We start from the raw sequence: 18278 nt of genomic DNA, 5'->3' as shown, positions 1-18278 counted from the left end.
TTACCTCCGCTGTTAAGAATTGTCGCTTATTGCCTTCGATTTATTTATAATTATCGAAACCCTAATGATAGGAAAGTTTCAACTTCTCTGTTTCCTGATGAGATACAATCAGCGAAGATGGCGTTGGCTCGGATCGCACAGGCTGAAAAATTCCCGAATGAACTCAAGTCATTAAAACAAGAGCAACGAGTAGCCCGCAAATCTAACCCAAATAGATTATTTCCATTTATGGATAATCAAGGATTCCTCAGAGTTGGTGGACGTCTTCGCTATTCCAATGAAGGCTACACGCTACAACATCCCGCTGTTTTACCCAACCATCATCCATTTACGGATCTCGTTATACAATTCTTTCATTATCAGAACTTCCACAGTGGTTCCCAACTCACGCTGTCCGAAATACGACAAGAATTTTGGCCCATAAATGGTAAGCGGGCTGTTCACACAGTACTTCGAAAATGTATTCGTTGCTTCCGGATCAATCCAACGCCCATTCAGCAACCCATGGGACAGTTATACCATGGACAGACATACAACTGTACTAGCGCTGTACGTGTACAGCGTTGTACAAGTACCACGATAGCATGACACACATACTTTGGTTGTACATTGTACCGCATGTCAAACTGACAATCAGAAGTTTGAATTTATTGCATTGTATTTTCACCAATATTTCAATGAAAAAGGTTTTTATTTAACGTCTAAACTATCGGACACAACAAATATGTTTCCGATCTGAGTTATTAACTCAAGAGAAAGTCAATGAAAAGAATGTATACCAAATGTTTCGATTCGTTTTGTTCATTCTACCCACCACTAACCGTCTATGGCGCTGCGCACAGTACAACTGTAGCCATGTACAGCGGTAAAATAGGTCGGTACAGGTACAGCGATTGTACCGAGTTGCTTGCATGGTTCTAGCGCTGTACATGGTGACAGACATACAATTTTCGAAGTACAACGCTAGTACAGCTGTATGTCTGTCATAAGTATTACCCACTGGTCGCGTACGCCCAGGACGACCATTCTTAATAACTGGCGTTGATTATTGTGGGCCTTTTTATTTGAAACCGGCACGCCGAAACGCAGCTCCAACAAAAGTATATACAGTCAACTCTCCCTTACTCGATGTTCTGTAACTCGATATTTTCCCTAACTCGATGAATTTCATGGCACCTTTGATTTTACATGCATTCTTCTCTCCCTTACTCAATACCTCCCTTACTCGATGCCTCTCTTACTCGATGGGCTTTGTTTCATTTTTCCATGGATTTTTACCTCGCTAACTCGATTGATTTTCGCGTACTTGTTTTTGTGCGTTTCTAGCTGTCATTTCAATTGCTCTTAAAGTGAAGACGAAGTGTTCGTATTATCAAGGATTTTTTTTTCAAGTATGGAAAACCAGGGAAAACCTTTCAAGCGAACGATTAAAACGCTAACCATAGCGCAACGTTTGAGCATCGTCGAGCAGGTCGAAAAGTATGGGCGAAAGGTGTCTGAAGTTGCAAAAGATTTCAGTATTGCACAAAGTACGGTGTCAACACTATTCAAGCAAAAGGAAAAATGGCATCGGATGGGAAAATTGAATGTGGACAAAAAGCGTATAAGGTTGGTTGGGAATGAGAAGCTGGAACGGTCAATGGAAATTTTTGTCAATCAAGGCAGAGAGAATAATTTACCTCTCTCAGGTTCTATTCTTCGGGAGAAGGCTTGAGAATTTGCCCAGAAACTGGGAATTCCCAATTTTAAAGGAAGTTCTGGATGGCTAAGTAAATTTTTAAAACGGCAAAAGTTGACATTTCGGAAGCTATGTGGCGAGAGTGCCAGTGTAGATCTCAGTGTAACGGACAACTGGATTTCGCAAACCCTACCCAGCATAATCGCCGAGTATGATGCACGTGATATCTACAATGCAGACGAAACAGGACTTTTCTACAAATGTTTGCCAGACAAAACATTTGCATTTCGATCAGAAACTTGCCACGGAGGAAAATATTCGAAACAACGTCTGACAGTCATGTGTGCAACCAACATGGACGGAAGCGATAAACTACCATTGCTGGTCATTGCAAAGAGTAAAAACCCACGGTGTTTCAAAAAGAAGAAATCATTACCAGTGATATACGAGAGTAACACCAAGGCCTGGATGACCTCTATTCTTTTTGAGAAATGGATTATGCAACTTGACGAAAGATTTTCCAAAGAAAATAGAAAGGTATTGATTCGGGAATTATGTGTAATGGGAATGTATCATACTTATATCTCTTTCTCCTCAAAGGTGATCATGTTCGTTGATAATTGTACAGCGCACCTAAAATCTCTCCAACCAAAGCTTAAATCGATAAATTTGCAGTTTTTTCCACCAAACTCTACTTCAGTAGTTCAGCCGCTGGACTTGGGCATAATCAAGAACCTGAAATAGTACTATCGCCATGAATTAGTAAAACGAAGACTGCTAGAAATGGAGGATACAACGGTATTTTTTTCCTTTTTACATTCATATTATTCAGCACTCATACTGTATTCAAATATACTCTAGGACCCTTCAGATATATCGGTATTGGATGCAATTGAATTACTTTCACGCTCTTGGATAAACAAGGTTAAATCTGAGACTGTTCAAAATTGCTTCAGGAAAGCCGGATTTTCCATAAATGATGATGATGATATTCCGCTTGTGCTTGCTGCTGTCGACAGTGCAGTACCATTCGATTGTTCATCGTCATTTGATGAATATCGACTAATGACTGATACCGATATACTGGAAAGTGTTGAAGATGCTGAAAAAAACGTTGAAAATAGTAGTCCTATGGAGTTAGAGGAAGTTCAGGAAGTTTCAGCTGATTGTTTTGAAATTACACCTTCGAACGTTAAATCGAACCTAAAGAAAATGTCCGAAATATTGCAATCAACTGAAAATGTTCCCGTGAAACTATTTGAACATTTCTTTGCGATTGAACAGTTCCTACGTGATCGTTACAATTTAGTTTGAATTACATACATAATTAATATTTTCTTTGTTAACCTAGTTCCTTTTCCATTTCCAATTCCATTTTACAATAAAATTGGCCTACTAAACAAACATCCTATGTATTTTAAATTTATATTAAAATTTGAGAAAAGAACGTATAATAGTACATGCGCATTAGTACATATAGGGTAAATGTACTAATGCACAAAAACAAATCAATTATAGTAATATCCTGTATACGCAATGGTACCAATTATAGTAAACCCCATGTACCATAATTGGTTTATTCCTAATTGGGTCATATTTTTAAGCCCTAATATTGGGACACTTACCCTAACATCATATATTTGCAATTTGTGGCATAAAAAAATATGAAAAAATGTTCTGTATCTCGATACCTCCCTAACTCGATGGTCCCTTGGATATCGAGTTAGGGAGAGTTGACTGTATTGCATTATTCGTGTGCTTTTCAACAAAGTCAATGCATCTCGAGGTGGCTAGCGATTTATCCACCCCCAGTTTTCTTTCCGTCTTGCGAAGATTCATCGGCAGAATTACCTGCAGAAATACATTCTGATGATGCGAAACATTTTTCTGGGACCCGCAATGAGCTCAAAGAACTTTATGAACTGCTGAATAACCAGATTAATTGTAACGCCATTCGAAACAAACTTTCTCAGCAAGGAATTGTATGGAAATTTATTCCACCTCGCGCTCCCAACTTTGGAGGATTATGGGAAGCCGCTGTGCGTTCCGTAAAAACTGCACTGAAGAAAGAGATCGGTCTCCAGCAGCTAAGTTACGACCACTTCACCACCTTACTTGTTCAGATAACCGCTACATTGAACTCACGTCCCTTGTCTCCTTTATCTGATGACCCCACAGAATTTGAAGCGCTAACCCCGGCGCATTTTTTGCCATGAAAGCCCTCCCTGATCCTAATCTCAATACCCACAAACCGCCTTGACCACTACCAACAAACATAGCAAATGTTCCAGCGTTATTGGCAGTGATAGAGCATGCAATATCTTACGCAGCTGTAGGTCGCTACAAAGATCTCTCCGATCAACCCAATCCAAATCGGAAGCATCGCCGTGCTACGCGAGGACAACCTACCACCACTCTGTTGGCCATTGGCGAGAACCGTCGGATTGCATCCAGGTTCGGACGGTGTCGTTCGAGTAGTAACAGTGAAGACGACGACAGGAGTGTATAAACGGGCAGTCAATCGATTTTGCCCTCTATCCTTCGATGAGATGAATCAACTATCAACGAGGACTTCAGAGCTTCCAGATATTTTGAATTTGAAGTAAAAAGCATCTATATTATATTGTAAAATTGAGTTTTTGAAGCTAGTTCAAGGGGGGCAGTAATGTAGCATGTTAGATTTAATTCTACGCCGACCTTTATAATACGCAGCATTAGTACGAGTTGAAAACGGACATCATAGTAGGTGATATTTTATCTTAGTAACACACTTGCATAGTTACATATCATTCTAGTAAAAGCGAAGAGAACGGTCTAGTTTGGTTTTCCGTCCAGTCACTTCAAGAGAAAATATAAGAATTCAATACCTTTGTGAAGAATTGTATCCTGCCTTTTATTTCCAACCAACGAACCAGGAGAAGAATCAACACTCTTATTTTCGAATTTTCCCGTTTTATTTTAAATATCCGTGCAATATATATATTTTTTAATTTTTTCTTAGTACTCTAAAGTAAAATTGAGATCTCCACTGTCAACAAATGGACCGTTTGAAACTAGCGATTGACCATAAACGTCCAGAATTGGCCAACAAAAGATGTGTTGTGTTCGATCAGGACAACGCAAGACCACACAATTCCGAGACCTTGATTGGGATGTTTTAATGCATTCACCATATAGTCCGGACCTGGTACCAAGTAATTACCACCTTCTTCTTGCATTGCAAAATTTCCAGAGTGATAAGAAATAGAGATCAATAGAAGACTTAAAATCTATTGCTGGAGTTTCTCGCCAATGAGGGCCAAGACTTCTATGATAGAGACACAATGAAGCTATCTTTAGAACAAATTTTCCAACCAAACGGTACATATTTGACCCAAATCGGACAATCTGAAGCATATTAAAAATAGTTTTGAATTTCACCTAAAAATAATGGATTACTTTTTTCCCAACCTAATATTAGGCTGTCAAAAAAGTCCTGCGGTATTTCCGCGAGGTGTCGTTGTAAGCGCGTAGTTCTAGTTGTATTCATTGTATCGAGTCATACTATAGCTTGTTGAAAAGGTATTTTTGCGCGCTATAATATAGTCCTTGACAGTGTTTTGTTTGGTTCGTTCGTGAGTTATAGTGTCGCAAATATGGAGCAAAATAAAGAGAAAATCCGACATATTTTACAGTACTACTATGACAAAGGCAAAAATGCATCTCAAGCTGCCAATAAAATTTGTGCAGTTTATGGACCCGATACAGTTTCCATTTCCACCGCACAACGATGGTTTCAACGTTTTCGTTCTGGTGTAGAGGTCGTCGAAGATGCGCCACGCTCCGGAAGGCCTGTCGTCGAAAATTGCGACAAAATCGCCGAGAAAGACCGGCATAGTAGCAGCCGTAGCATCGGCCAAGAGCTGGGGATAAGTCATCAAACCGTTATTAACCATTTGAAGAAGCTTTGATTCACAAAGAAGCTCGATGTATGGGTGCCACACACGTTGACGCAAAAAAACATCTTTGACCGTATCGACGCATGTGAATCGCTGCTGAATCGCAACAAAATCGACCCGTTTCTGAAGAGGATGGTGACTGGCGATGAAAAGTGGGTCACTTACGACAACGTGAAGCGCAAACGGTCGTGGTCAAAGCCCGCTGAAGCGGCTCAGACGGTGGCCAAGCCCTCATTAACGGACAGGAAGGTTCTGCTGTGTGTTTGGTGGGATTGTCAAGGAATAATCTATTATGAGCTGCTTCCCTATGGCCAAACGCTCAATTCGGACCTGTACTGCCAACAACTGGACCGCTTGAAGGTAGCACTCATGAAGAAGAGGCCATCTTTGATAAACAGAGGCCGCATTGTCTTCCATCAGGACAACGCCAGGCCACACACTTCTTTGGTGACGCGCCAGAAGCTCCGGGAGCTCGGATGGGAGGTTCTTTTGCATCCGCCGTATAGTCCGGACCTTGCACCAAGTGACTACCACCTGTTTTTGTCCATGGCGAACGAGCTAGGTAGTCAGAAGTTAGCCACAAAAGAGGCCTGTGAAAATTGGCTATCCGAGTTTTTTGCCAATAAGGAAGCGAGCTTCTATAACAGGGGTATGAAGTTGGCATCTCGTTGGGAACAAGTCATCGAACAAAACGGCGCATATTTGACTTAAAACAGATGATTGTAACTAATTTTATGAACAAATGAAAATTCAAAAAAAATACAGCAGGACTTTTTTGACAGCCTAATATAAGGATATGAATATAAATTAAAATCACGACACGATGAAAGAAATTTTCAAATTTTGAACAAATATAACATGATTTCGTGGAATCCTGTGATTCATAACATAGATGAAGGCATTCTAATTCTATAGGAACGCTAAGTTTTCATGCTATGATATGACAATATTTTTTAGTAGTTGAAGTTATATTCGTAAGCGTATAAGCGTCCGGATTTCGAAGCATTGCTATATCTGCTAGACACACAAAACTCTGTTCTTTTTGCAGTCAGAGCTATTAATATCATTACACAACACATTAGTATTTTGTCACGGCTCTTGATTTTTTTGACGTAGGACTACGTCTCACATTAAGGGTGTCAAATCAGAAAACAGGTCACGTTTTTTATGAAATATAGTTAACGTTAATAACTATTTTTGCTGCGAACGGATTTTAACGATTTACATACCAATCGATTCGGAAATTTTCTAAGATTTGTTTGATATGCTATACATTACAAACCCATAGTCTGTTTATGGTTTAAATTGATGAAAATTGGAAGCATTCCCATTTACCCATACATTTGTTCTGTCCATTTGTGTGCTTTCCCGAACAGAGCTGTCAACAACGGGCAACTTGTGCAGCCGCAAGAAGCAACAAAAGGGGATAGCGAAAAGAGAATATTTGCGAATTAAACTCCAGCCTTGCATAGTAAGTAAACTGTCGCTATCGTATAAGTATTGCATTTCCTCTGAGGAAAATTCTCAGAAACTTTCTATGCCCGAAACAACGAAAGTCGCTTATTCTGCTCGTTTTGTGTTGTATGTTTCTCCTCGAGCTGCGAATATTTCACTTGAAGTGCATCTCGCATTGTAATTAACACAACCATCCGAACCATGGCAAAGCAGACGAAAAAAGAGAAGAGTGCAAATGATTATAGGTCGTTTCTAGCCATCAGTGCTTTGCTTGGTATGTGTTGCTTGTTTTCGTTGCGCGAAACTCAAAACATGTTCATTTTCTGTACATGTGATCAGCACACCTTTGATACTTTTAGTTGCCATTCGTATTTGCTCTCGCGCGCATCGGCTCTGTTCTGATGCAACAAGCTCCTAGCTTTGTTGACGGTTTTGACCGAGAGTCGAGAAACGAATTTCCATAAATGCTCTTTCTCGCGATGTTTCATTTTTATCGCTGCAACTGTGTGCATCTGTTAGACGCGTGTTTGATGCTTGTTGCATGGCGACGCAACAAGATGCCTCTCGTTAAATACTCAGTGCAATGCGTGCATTGAAGAAACAAAAAATGAAAAAATTATTTTTTTTTTTTGAATGAAGAAACAAATTTCGACAAATGACCAATCAGTGCATTTGTGCATTGTGCAAAGGAAAGAAAGAATCGTTGCTTCTCGAAATGATTCTACAAAACCACGCAAACCATTAAACCTTTTCAGGGTCTCCGGAACTTTCTACTAAAGAGTTATTTATGAAATTTCGACGTATTCGCAAACAATATCCGAAATGATAAACCAACAAATTAAAAAAAAAAATTCGTAGTCCTACGTCCTAAGCGGTCGTGTCTCGGATACAATCCCTCGATTTTTAATACTCAGTTTTGCTATTTTTGACAATAAATGAAGATAAATTGACTTAAAAATGCATTGACTTGAGAGGAGCATGTGAGATACCTCTCAGCTCACTCAAGGTTTGTGGAGAAACGAATGTGAAATAAAGCTTAGTGTGAAGTTACTATCCTAACCAGTAGGACACGTTTCGTGTAGTGATCCGAACTAGCTAAGTAAACCCTCGATCGTAACAATTCTGGCGACGAGGATGGGATCAGCGCGGAATTGCGTGTAGTACGACATTAAGTGAGATTTTATCATTACTATTCGTTTGCACGATTCGTTATTGATTTAAGCGGTCTCGGGTCAAAAAGGTGTAAAGTGCTGTAATATGACTACACCTATTGTAGAAGAAGACAATAAGGTTATCACAATGGATAGAAGAACCAAAGGAAAGTTTCCTTTATTTGTACCTGGACTCAATGTCAACTCGTATCTCCAAACTGTGGAGATTTATTTCGCGCTAAATAAGACCCCCGATGACGAAAAAGCATTGGAATTTATAACAAGCGTGGGTCAAGAAACCACAAACCGGATCATCGGTAGTTTTAAACCGGATAAGATCGTTAACAAAACTTATAGTCAAATAGTGGAAAAGTTCAAAACGTTGCACGACGAAAATAAAAACGTTATCGCCGAACGGTATCGTTTGATAATCCGTCGTCAAGAAGAAGGTGAATCATTGGACGATTTCGCGATCGATCTACAGAACATCGTTGAGCACTGTAACGTGAGTGTAGAAACAGAAGCAACTTTGGTACAGTCAGTTTTTGTGGCTGGTATAAGAAACGATAAGACACGAGAGTCGATGATACGCGATGCCGATTACAAATCCAATCTCAGTCAATTATTGGAGAAGGCCAAAACTATCGAAATAGCCGCATCCGAAGCTCGAAAAATGGCGAAGCATGAAGCCAATAAGATGAAATATGTCGGAAATACCGGTAGAGTGGCTAGTAGCAGAGGGCCGCTCAAACCCGGAAAACTGTTTGGAAAATCATGTGGTGATTATGTGCACAGAGACATCTCAAGTCATCGCAGTAACAGCAAGATCAACAGTGATATTGTGTGCTACAATTGCTACAACAAAGGACACTTGTCGTACCATTGTACGCTGCCTAAGGCAAAAAGACCGCGACACGGAATACAACCTCCTAAGGGAAATGTTCAGCGAAAAAGAGCATACGAAGAGAGGATCAATCAACTTTCAGCAGCCATGGAAGATCTCAAGATGAGCATGGAAGAGGATACCGGTTCTTCCGTGGGAGAATCGGCGGAAGAACAAGACATCGAACAGGAATCATCGGACTGGGTAAACAACGTCATGTTAGGTGAGTCGAATAGTGTAACACCAGCCTTTGTGGAATTATTGGTTAACAATAAAAAACTATTGATGGAGTGCGATACGGGAGCTTGCGCAACAATCTGCTCATCAACTACATATAAAGGCAAATTTAGTATGTGTGCTTTATTACCTGATAAAAGAAACTTTTTTGTTATATCAGGAGACACTGTTAAAGTGTTGGGTAAAATAAAAGTAGAAGTGCAACTGAAAGGGAGAATCGCCGCTCTCTTCCTATTAGTAATCCAGTCTCCTAAAGACTTTGTACCTTTATTAGGCCGCGATTGGCTTAATGTCATATGGCCACACTGGAGAAATACATTTAATCTCAACTCTCTCCGAGAAACCGAGAAAAAGCTTTGGGTTCAAAATACTACCAAAAGGCTGCAACGAGAATTCCCCGCAGCTTTTGATGACGATTTAACGGAACCAATCAAAAATGTAACCGTAGATATCAGAATAGATGACCAGGCTAAGCCTTTTGTTCATAAACCATACACAGTTGCCTTTAAACACCGAGAAATGGTATCAAAACATTTAGAAGACCTTGTGGGCAAGGGCATTCTTGAAAAAGTAGAATATGCTGAATGGGCATCACCAATTGTAGTGGTAGTGAAACCAAACAAAAAAGATATTAGAATTTGCATGGATGGCTCTAAAACAGTCAACCCACACATTATAACACATCATTAACCTCTCCCAATAATTGAAGAGCTTATAACCAACAAGAGCAGAGCAAAAAAGTTTGCTCTTATTGATCTTAAGGGAGCGTACCAACAGTTGATAGTATCCGAAAATACTGAAAAGCTTTTAGTGATAAATACACACAAAGGTTTGTTTGCTTACAAAAGATTACCGTTTGGTGTCAAACCAGCGGCCACCATATTCCAGTCGGTCATGGACAGGATATTAGAAGGCATACCGAATGTTCAGGCATACATCGATGACATCCTCATTTGGGCAGAGTCAGATGATGAACTCCTAAATACGATCAGAATAGTGTTGAGAAAACTCGCAAATCATAACGTAAAAATTAATGCCGAGAAGTGTGAGTGGTTTGTTTCCCGTGTGAAATATTTGGGTCACATTCTCTCGGAGGCAGGAGTATCGCCAAATCCGGAAAAAGTGAAAGCGATAACGGCCGTGCCAGTGCCAAAATCCAGAACACAATTCAAAGCATTTCTCGGAATGATATCATTTTACACAAAATTCGTTCCGAAGCTTTGTTTAGTTTTATCACCACTTTACAATTTGCTGACAAAAGACAACAAATGGACTTGGGATTCAAACTGCAACAAAGCTTTCGAGAGCAGTAAAAAAGCGATTTGCAGCGCAAAGATTCTCACACATTTTGACCCCTCTAAGTCCATCACAGTGACCTGCGATGCAAGTGACGATGGCATTTCAGGTGTTCTTAGCCAGGGGTTAGACATCAATTGAATATAGGCTACCCAAAATCAAAATCAATATGGCGTCATTTGTTTACTAACATATCATTTACGAGGATTGAAATCATTGAAATCACGGAGATAGTATGCTTTATTTTTAACTGCATGAGCGATTTTCATATTTCGGTTTCACATGGAGGTGTTCACATTTAACATGGGGTTTAAAGTTAGCCACTATTCGACTATATAACCGGACCGAGTTGTAAACAACAGTAATTGATTGAACCAAAATGTCAGTAAACCGCAGCAATATTGGGTACACTGGCAATATGAGGGATTTGACGTTTTAGTCGTACCCCTGTTCTTAGCCATACACTGCCGTTGGAGGCATAAGTGTCACATGTTACAAAAGAGGAAATTGAGAAAAACGCAATTGAAGTTTTCAAATGTTTTTTTTTGCCAATCGGTATATTTCGCTGTTTTAATTAACTTTAACGCAATCAACTATCGAAGTTTATCTCTATCATATGAGCCTTGTTCATAAATTGCCAAAATGAACTATTTCCCCTATTTTTTTCAATCAAAACCCGAATGTGACATTTATGCCGCGAAATTCTTTGCCCAAGCGAAAAATATACGCATAATTGTCACACTGTCAACATTCTCGCACATGTTGTTGTTGTTGTTTTTGATTGGTTTGACATATTGTGAGCGACGGTTTTATTTCTTTGTTGTGATCCTTTGTGCCGGCGGAAGTGGAACCAGAGATGGAATATTTGAAGCAGTACGGAGAATCCAGTGTCGAGGAATCGGAAGAGGAGTTCCACCTGTTCGACCTGGAAAATATCACAGATGAGCGGCTATTGTCAGCGCAGCCGATGTCAGAAGTGGATGACCAATCGACTCACAGCGGCTACGGCATAGGTTCTGTGCCCAAGACGAGTTTCGAAGACGGTGACGAAACAACAATCAACTGGAACCAAACGGAATGCAAGGCTCAGAGCTGTGATACGGATAGCTCTTGTAGTTATTTAGAGGTGCGGCCACAGAGGAAATCCGGGAAAAAAACTAAAAAAGAAAGGAAACGAGAGGACTCGGCTAAAAAACGGCGAAGGTCGCATACGGCCATTCTGGAAAACTGCAGTTGCATCAAAAAGTGCAACGAGAAATTTCCGCGAGATGACAGGCTACAGTTCCACAAGACATATTGGGAACTGGACCATGCTGGTCAAGGAAATTTAATACGGCAGCATGCTCATCTAACACCTGTCAGACGGCGCCGAAGCCGAAAAGTGTCTACGGATTTAGTTAAACAGCTTGCAGTTACATGTACTCTTCCGAGCTCAAGCGGTGACCCCGTCACTGTATGCAGAAAATTTTTTCTCAACACGATTGGTTTTCGAGAAAATTGTGGGTAAGTTTTTGAAAGCATTGTGATTTTAACATGATTTATTTATTTGAAAAATAGTAATGTGATTTACAGATGTATCCAGGCAGCTCGGGACGGACCTCCAATAGACCGACGTGGGAAATATCAGAGAGATAAGAAAACACGCGAGGCTATCAAGAATCATTTATTCGGATATGGTCCAAGTATCTCCCATTATCGGCGAGCACATGCTCCAAACCGCCTTTATCTGCCATCGGATTTGACCGAGAAGTCCTTATACGAGGACTACGAAGCCAAGCAAAACCCCAAAGCAAGCTATTCGTTGTATTGTAGAGTTGTTAAAGAAAACAACGTCTCGTTTGTTAAGCTCGGGCACGAAGAATGTGAGACGTGCGTTGCTGCAGAGCAACGCAACAAAGCCAATGGACACTCCGAAATCAAGGATTGTAGTTGCTCCGACTGTTCTGAGTATGCACTACACCTTAAACGCGCAAAGGAATCACGACTGTCTTATCGAGCTGATGGTGACCAAGTACTGACTGATGAAGCAGTTTTCTCTGTGGATTTGCAAAAAGTAAGTTCTTAGATGTAGAATATCATTTCTTAAGGTTAATATTTTTTTCCTTAGGTCATACAACTTCCAAGATTGGATGGCTTCAAGAGCGTAATTTTTTCACAAAGATTGCTAGTATTTAATGAGAGCTTTGCACCTGTTGGCGCCTACGCAAAAGCATTTCCAGTGTCTGCGTGCATTTGGCCAGAGTCGGTTAATGGTCGCACAGCCAATGAAATCCTCAGTTGCTTTTTCAAAGTAATTAAGAAGTACGCTGACCTGAAGAGCATTACTTTTTGGTTGGATAATTGCAGTTCGCAGAACAAGAACTGGAATTTGTTTCAGCACATTATCCTGCTAATAAACAGTAACAAAATTCAGGTCAAGCGAATATTTTTCAAATACTTCGAATCAGGACATACGTTCATGGCCGCTGACTCTTTCCATGCAGCGGTTGAATCCAAAATGCGCCATGAACGTATCGTCACCTTCGAAAACTTCAAGTCAGCGGTTGGCAATGCTAAGAAAAATGTAGACGTACTTGACATGCAAGCTGCTGACTTTTTCCAAGCTAAACTCACCGTTTCGCAGTATACGATAAATCAGTGCAAGCCTCGCCCTTACGTGGATACTATGCGTAAAGTGATGTTTGAAAAAGGCCGTTATGAAATTAAATACACGGACAATATCAACAGCGAAGACCTTAAATATTGCAAGTTGCTTTCTAAGAAGCAACTTAAGTTGGTTGAAAAAGATTCGTTCTCTATTACGGATAATGTGCGCTGGCAAAATTCTCCTCGAGGAGTTGAAGTAGACAAGAAAACTTCTCTTTTGAAAGTGGTTCTACCTGTTGTTACTGAAGAGGAAAAATCTTTTTTTATCGATATTCCGACGAAGCAACAATCTTCTGATTAATATAACGTAATCTACATCATTGTACTTGTTACTTTCTTTAAATAAATGCTATCGTAATACAACACAATTATTATAAATCTCTGTTAAGAAAAAGAATATTCTATATTATGGGTTCCTCCTTTATCTCATTTCTTTTTTGTATGAACATTTGACAATATCTACGGAAGAGAACGAGGGTCTTAAACCTTCATGTACACGTAGCCTTCAATGTGGATGACCCCTAGAAAAATTCATCTCCTACCGCGTACAACCTTGCATATAGATTTTTAAAAAATTGTTTGGATTGTGTCGGCACTCACCAATCTCCCCCTAAACTATTCACGTGGAAAGTTGATGACACCTAAAAGTGTGACGTAATTTATGGACGGTTCCTAGGGTGAATCAAGCAGCGCTTTATAAATACTGTTAGTATGTGTGTTTATTATGTCTCATTTTTTCGGTGTGACAAATATGCGTCCATTTGTTCTGGTGTGACAAATATGCCTCCATTTGTTACAATGTGACAAAATGACTTCGATTTTTTTTCGAGTTTTCTAGTATAAACCTCATGTTTTGACAAAAAAAATCAAAACTACGTATCAAACTATGATGTTAGGCATCAAAACCTCAAAAATGTTGAAATGTAACATGTGACACTTATGCCTCCAACGGCAGTACAGTAAATAACAAAGAAATGCCAGTATTTTTCGTTTCTCGTCGTCTTACTAAAAGCGAACAAAAATATCCAATATTACATCGGGAAGCATTAGCTGTAGTCTTCGCAATGGAAAAAGTCTATAAGTATGTTATGGGTCAAAAAGTTACGATTGTTACCGATCACAAACCTTTATTGGGAATCTTTAACAAGAAAAAGGGTGGACCCGTCGTAATTGCTACTAGATTACAAAGGTATTTTTTGAGACTATCTATTTTTGATTTCAATATCACGCATACGGCTGGTAAAGAAAACTGCGTAGCGGATTGTTTATCAAGATTGCCTTTGACCCAAGGTTTAAGCGAGGCGGATTTACTGGAAAATCAAGAAAGCTGCTTTCACGGACTGAACTATTTCGTTGATGATCGAACCGTTAATTTAAACGCGAAAATTATAAGTTCGGAATCAGCGAACGATTCTTTAATATCAGCGGTGTTGAACTATGTACAAAACGGCTGGCCTAGTCACGTTAAGGATAAAAATGTCAAAAATTATTATTCAAAAAGATACGAACTTAATGCTGAGTCAGGATGCTTACATTTTGGAGACAGGATAGTCATACACCTTGAAATTGCCTTCACTTCAATTATTACATTCGAACCATAGAGGAATTCAAAAAATGAAACAAATCGCCAGGAGATTTTTGTATTGGGACGGTTTCAATAACGACATTGAAAATTACGTTAATTCGTGTAAAAAATGTCAAATGTTAGGAATTGACAGACGTCCTAGGGTTTATGGAAACTGGCCAGCAGCAATGAAGCCATTCGAAAGGGTGCATATAGATTTCTTTCATAAGTTCAATCGTTCATTTCTTATACTAGTCGATACCTACTCTAGGTGGATCGAAGTACACAAAATGAGTAAAACTAACGCAGAAAATGTTGCACGAAAACTCGATAATATTTTCGCTGTATTTGGGTTTGCCGCGGTGTTGGTAAGCGACAACGGGCCTCCATTCAATAGTTTCCATTTCAGAAAGTATTGTGAATCACGAAACATTGAACACGTTCTTTCTCCACCCTACCACCCTGCAAGCAATGGGCTGGCAGAAAGAGCGGTGCAAACCACAAAGGCTGTGTTGAATAAACTAATCGAGAGCGATTCTTTTTCACAATTACAGATAGACAATGAAGTAAACAAATTCTTGCATCATCATCGACAAACACCTACCACAGAAGACAAAATAATCCCCAATGAACGCATATTCTCTTTTTCTCCTCGAACAGAACTATCTACCATGAAACCAAGTAAAAAATTGTTCATTGAAGCTAGTAATTCTAAAGTCAATACAAAAGACTTTCAAATCAGCGAAAAAGTAATTTATACTTACAAGGCAAATGGACGAGCCTTCAGTAGCGAAGCCATAGTATTGAAAAAAATATCTCATCATACGTATCTAATCAACCTAAATAATGATACACGAACCGCACACAAAAACCAACTGAAGCGGATTTCTCAAAAACCATTTATTTTAAAAAAATCTTCAGATAATTCCTCGGCAAAAACTGACAACTTTGCATTGACTTCAGATCCAAGTAAAAGTAAGAAAACTTTGAGAATAGGAAAAAAATTCAAACAAACGCAACAGCAAAGCTTACGTCTTTCAAATAGGGTTAGGAATACAAAGTATAGAACTCTTAATTTGAAATATTTATCTAAGAAAAAAAGCATAGTTAAGTAAAACACGAATAGCAATTAAACAACTGAATTATAATTCAATTCAGTTGTTTAATTGCTATTATACTATAATACTAAAAAGGGGAGATGAGAGGAGCATGTGAGATACCTCTCAGCTCACTCAAGGTTTGTAGAGAAACGAATATGAAATAAAGCTTAGTGTAAAGTTACTATCCTAACCAGTAAGACACGTTTCGTGTAGTGATCCGAACTAGCTAAGTAAACCCTCGATCGTAACAGTTCGTTATGGTTGAACACTCCCTGGCAGCCATTTTGCTGTCTTACTTACAAGATCCTGACGACAACTGTTTCCAAGTGCTGTTCGCAACAGAATAATCTGTTAAAGATTCGGAAAATAGGAAATTGTTGTTGGTTTTATCTGGTAGAATGCAATTTTTGTTTGCAATTTCCACAGTCTGCTACACAGACTGCCGTTTTCAACCATCCGAATGAAGCGGTCAGTTTAAAGTCGATAGATTATCATTTTCTGCATCCAGTGGAGTAAGTAACTCAATTTTGAAAAAAGATGACGCTTGGTTCGTTTTGGCATACCCCTAACATATGTAGTAGGAAATGACGCTAAAGAAGCCAATGAAACTATTATTTATCCTGAAGACTGTCACACAACATATATTTTCTGAATTAAAGCGAGTCTTAAAGCTTCATATTCAAACCTGTAAACCGCAATAAACAAACAGCGTCGGCGAACACGGTCAATTATTCCGTGGAATAATGCCACGTAATCGCCAGCTGTGATGCCTGGTGCCCGCAGATAATGATTCCAGTCATCAAAGCAAACACATTGATGTGAACATAAGAGTGAATCTCTTTATCTTACCCCCCAGAGCTGTACATTCCATTGCACATTAGGGGGAAAATCCTGAAATTCACGTTTTCCACTACTTACCCAATCTCCAGATCAGAAAGGTCGTCACCAAAATTCCAACTATCCTCGACATTGTGATTCGGTTACATACGGCCCATCGGTCGATGGTCCGTTTCAGAACCTACAGTTGCTGGTTTGTCAGACGTTAGACTGCTGCTCCTCCCGTCGTAGTAAAATCCAAACAAATTATTCACGTTTCGCATCCACTAAAAGTATGCGAGCAAAATTGTACCACAGACATTCACGATTCGCCCCCTAGTTGAACATTTCCCATGTCTGGCACTGCCACATGCGGAAAACACTGTTTCGGTCGGAAAACTTTGCACATTCCATTGCTCCTTGTGTGACGAGGGGGGTTGGTTGGTAATTTATCTCTAGCCCAAATGCCAAAAATTACACGCTCTTGCACAAACAAATGGATATAAATTTCCTCCGAGTGCGAGGAGTAAGCACACAAATCGTAAAATCTGCTAATTTACAACACTTTCCAAATCCTATTATCTCACTTTAGCTCGCATAAAATCACACTCAAATCCAACGTACCGACCGCGTGCGGAAGCACTTTCATGCGCGCCCACTTCCTAACGTTACCCAGATGGCACCGGAGAAAAACACACAGGCGGCCATTTATCCTTTCAACATCACGTCCCGCACAAGACTGGAGAGCAAGCAATCCTTTTTCACTTTATTTATGTTTACGTTTTATTATTTATCACTGCCAGCATTCTTCTTCAGAGCCGCTTAGCCGCTTCTCTCCGCTCACGGTCACTGGCTAAAATCTCTCCAACTCAGGACTACACTCCTAGGCATGAAAAACTGCCCCGAGAGGGAAACACACGCAGGAAAAATCACTACAGCAAACCGGTCCTCCGAAGCAGCCAAAATATATCCACCCTCACTCTCTATTTCGCCCCAAAACAAACCACCGCCACTTCACACGACTCGTTCCCTCGACCACTCGTCCTTATTCCTTCCTGATCCAGAGTGAAATCAAATCCAGCTATCGACACCTCAGCTCGAGCCGCGAGACATTTCACGAACGGGTTACAAACACCGACTAACGACAAGCGGATGCTGCGAGCTGTTAAAATTGCGTGCTTTTCATTCATTTCCGAAGGAGCCGAAGCTCCCCGACGATGGTTCGACGACGAGAAGTGCAGCCAAACTCGAAAGCGCGGCGAGCAGTTCGAGAAAGAACCACCCATCATCGTCACCCATCGCCACCCAACGCCACCCACACGCGCCACATACGGATATGATTTAGAGGAAAACAGAACTGCTCGACAAAATGGAACCATTGGGATCGAGCAGACGCTGGCCGAGATGCGAACCTACACTTGACTGCAATATCGCGTGCAAGGTAGCGTGCAAAAGTGTTTGAAAGTCTCCTTCTCTCTCTGTTTCATGTTTTCTAGTTTGATAGTCTTCGCCAA

The 18278-nt window shown here is 40.1% G+C and overlaps 1 protein-coding gene across 1 annotated transcript in view; it reads right to left on the bottom strand.

Moving 5' to 3' along the window:
• The window catches only part of LOC129764668 (uncharacterized), a 248563-nt gene extending 230642 nt beyond the window's left edge, over positions 1–17921 (bottom strand). Inside the window, exon 1 of the mRNA XM_055763983.1 lies at positions 16867–17921. Within this exon, the coding sequence (XP_055619958.1) occupies positions 16867–16918 (52 nt within the window). The 5' untranslated portion in view covers positions 16919–17921. The remainder of the gene's footprint in view (positions 1–16866) is intronic.
• Between the last annotated feature and the right edge of the window lie 357 nt (positions 17922–18278).

The sequence above is a fragment of the Toxorhynchites rutilus genome, chromosome 2, assembly GCF_029784135.1.
Source record: "Toxorhynchites rutilus septentrionalis strain SRP chromosome 2, ASM2978413v1, whole genome shotgun sequence".
Classification (NCBI taxonomy): domain Eukaryota; kingdom Metazoa; phylum Arthropoda; class Insecta; order Diptera; family Culicidae; genus Toxorhynchites; species Toxorhynchites rutilus.
The sequence above is the reverse complement of the archived record's forward strand: the minus strand, read 5'-3'. Positions and strand labels throughout refer to the sequence as shown.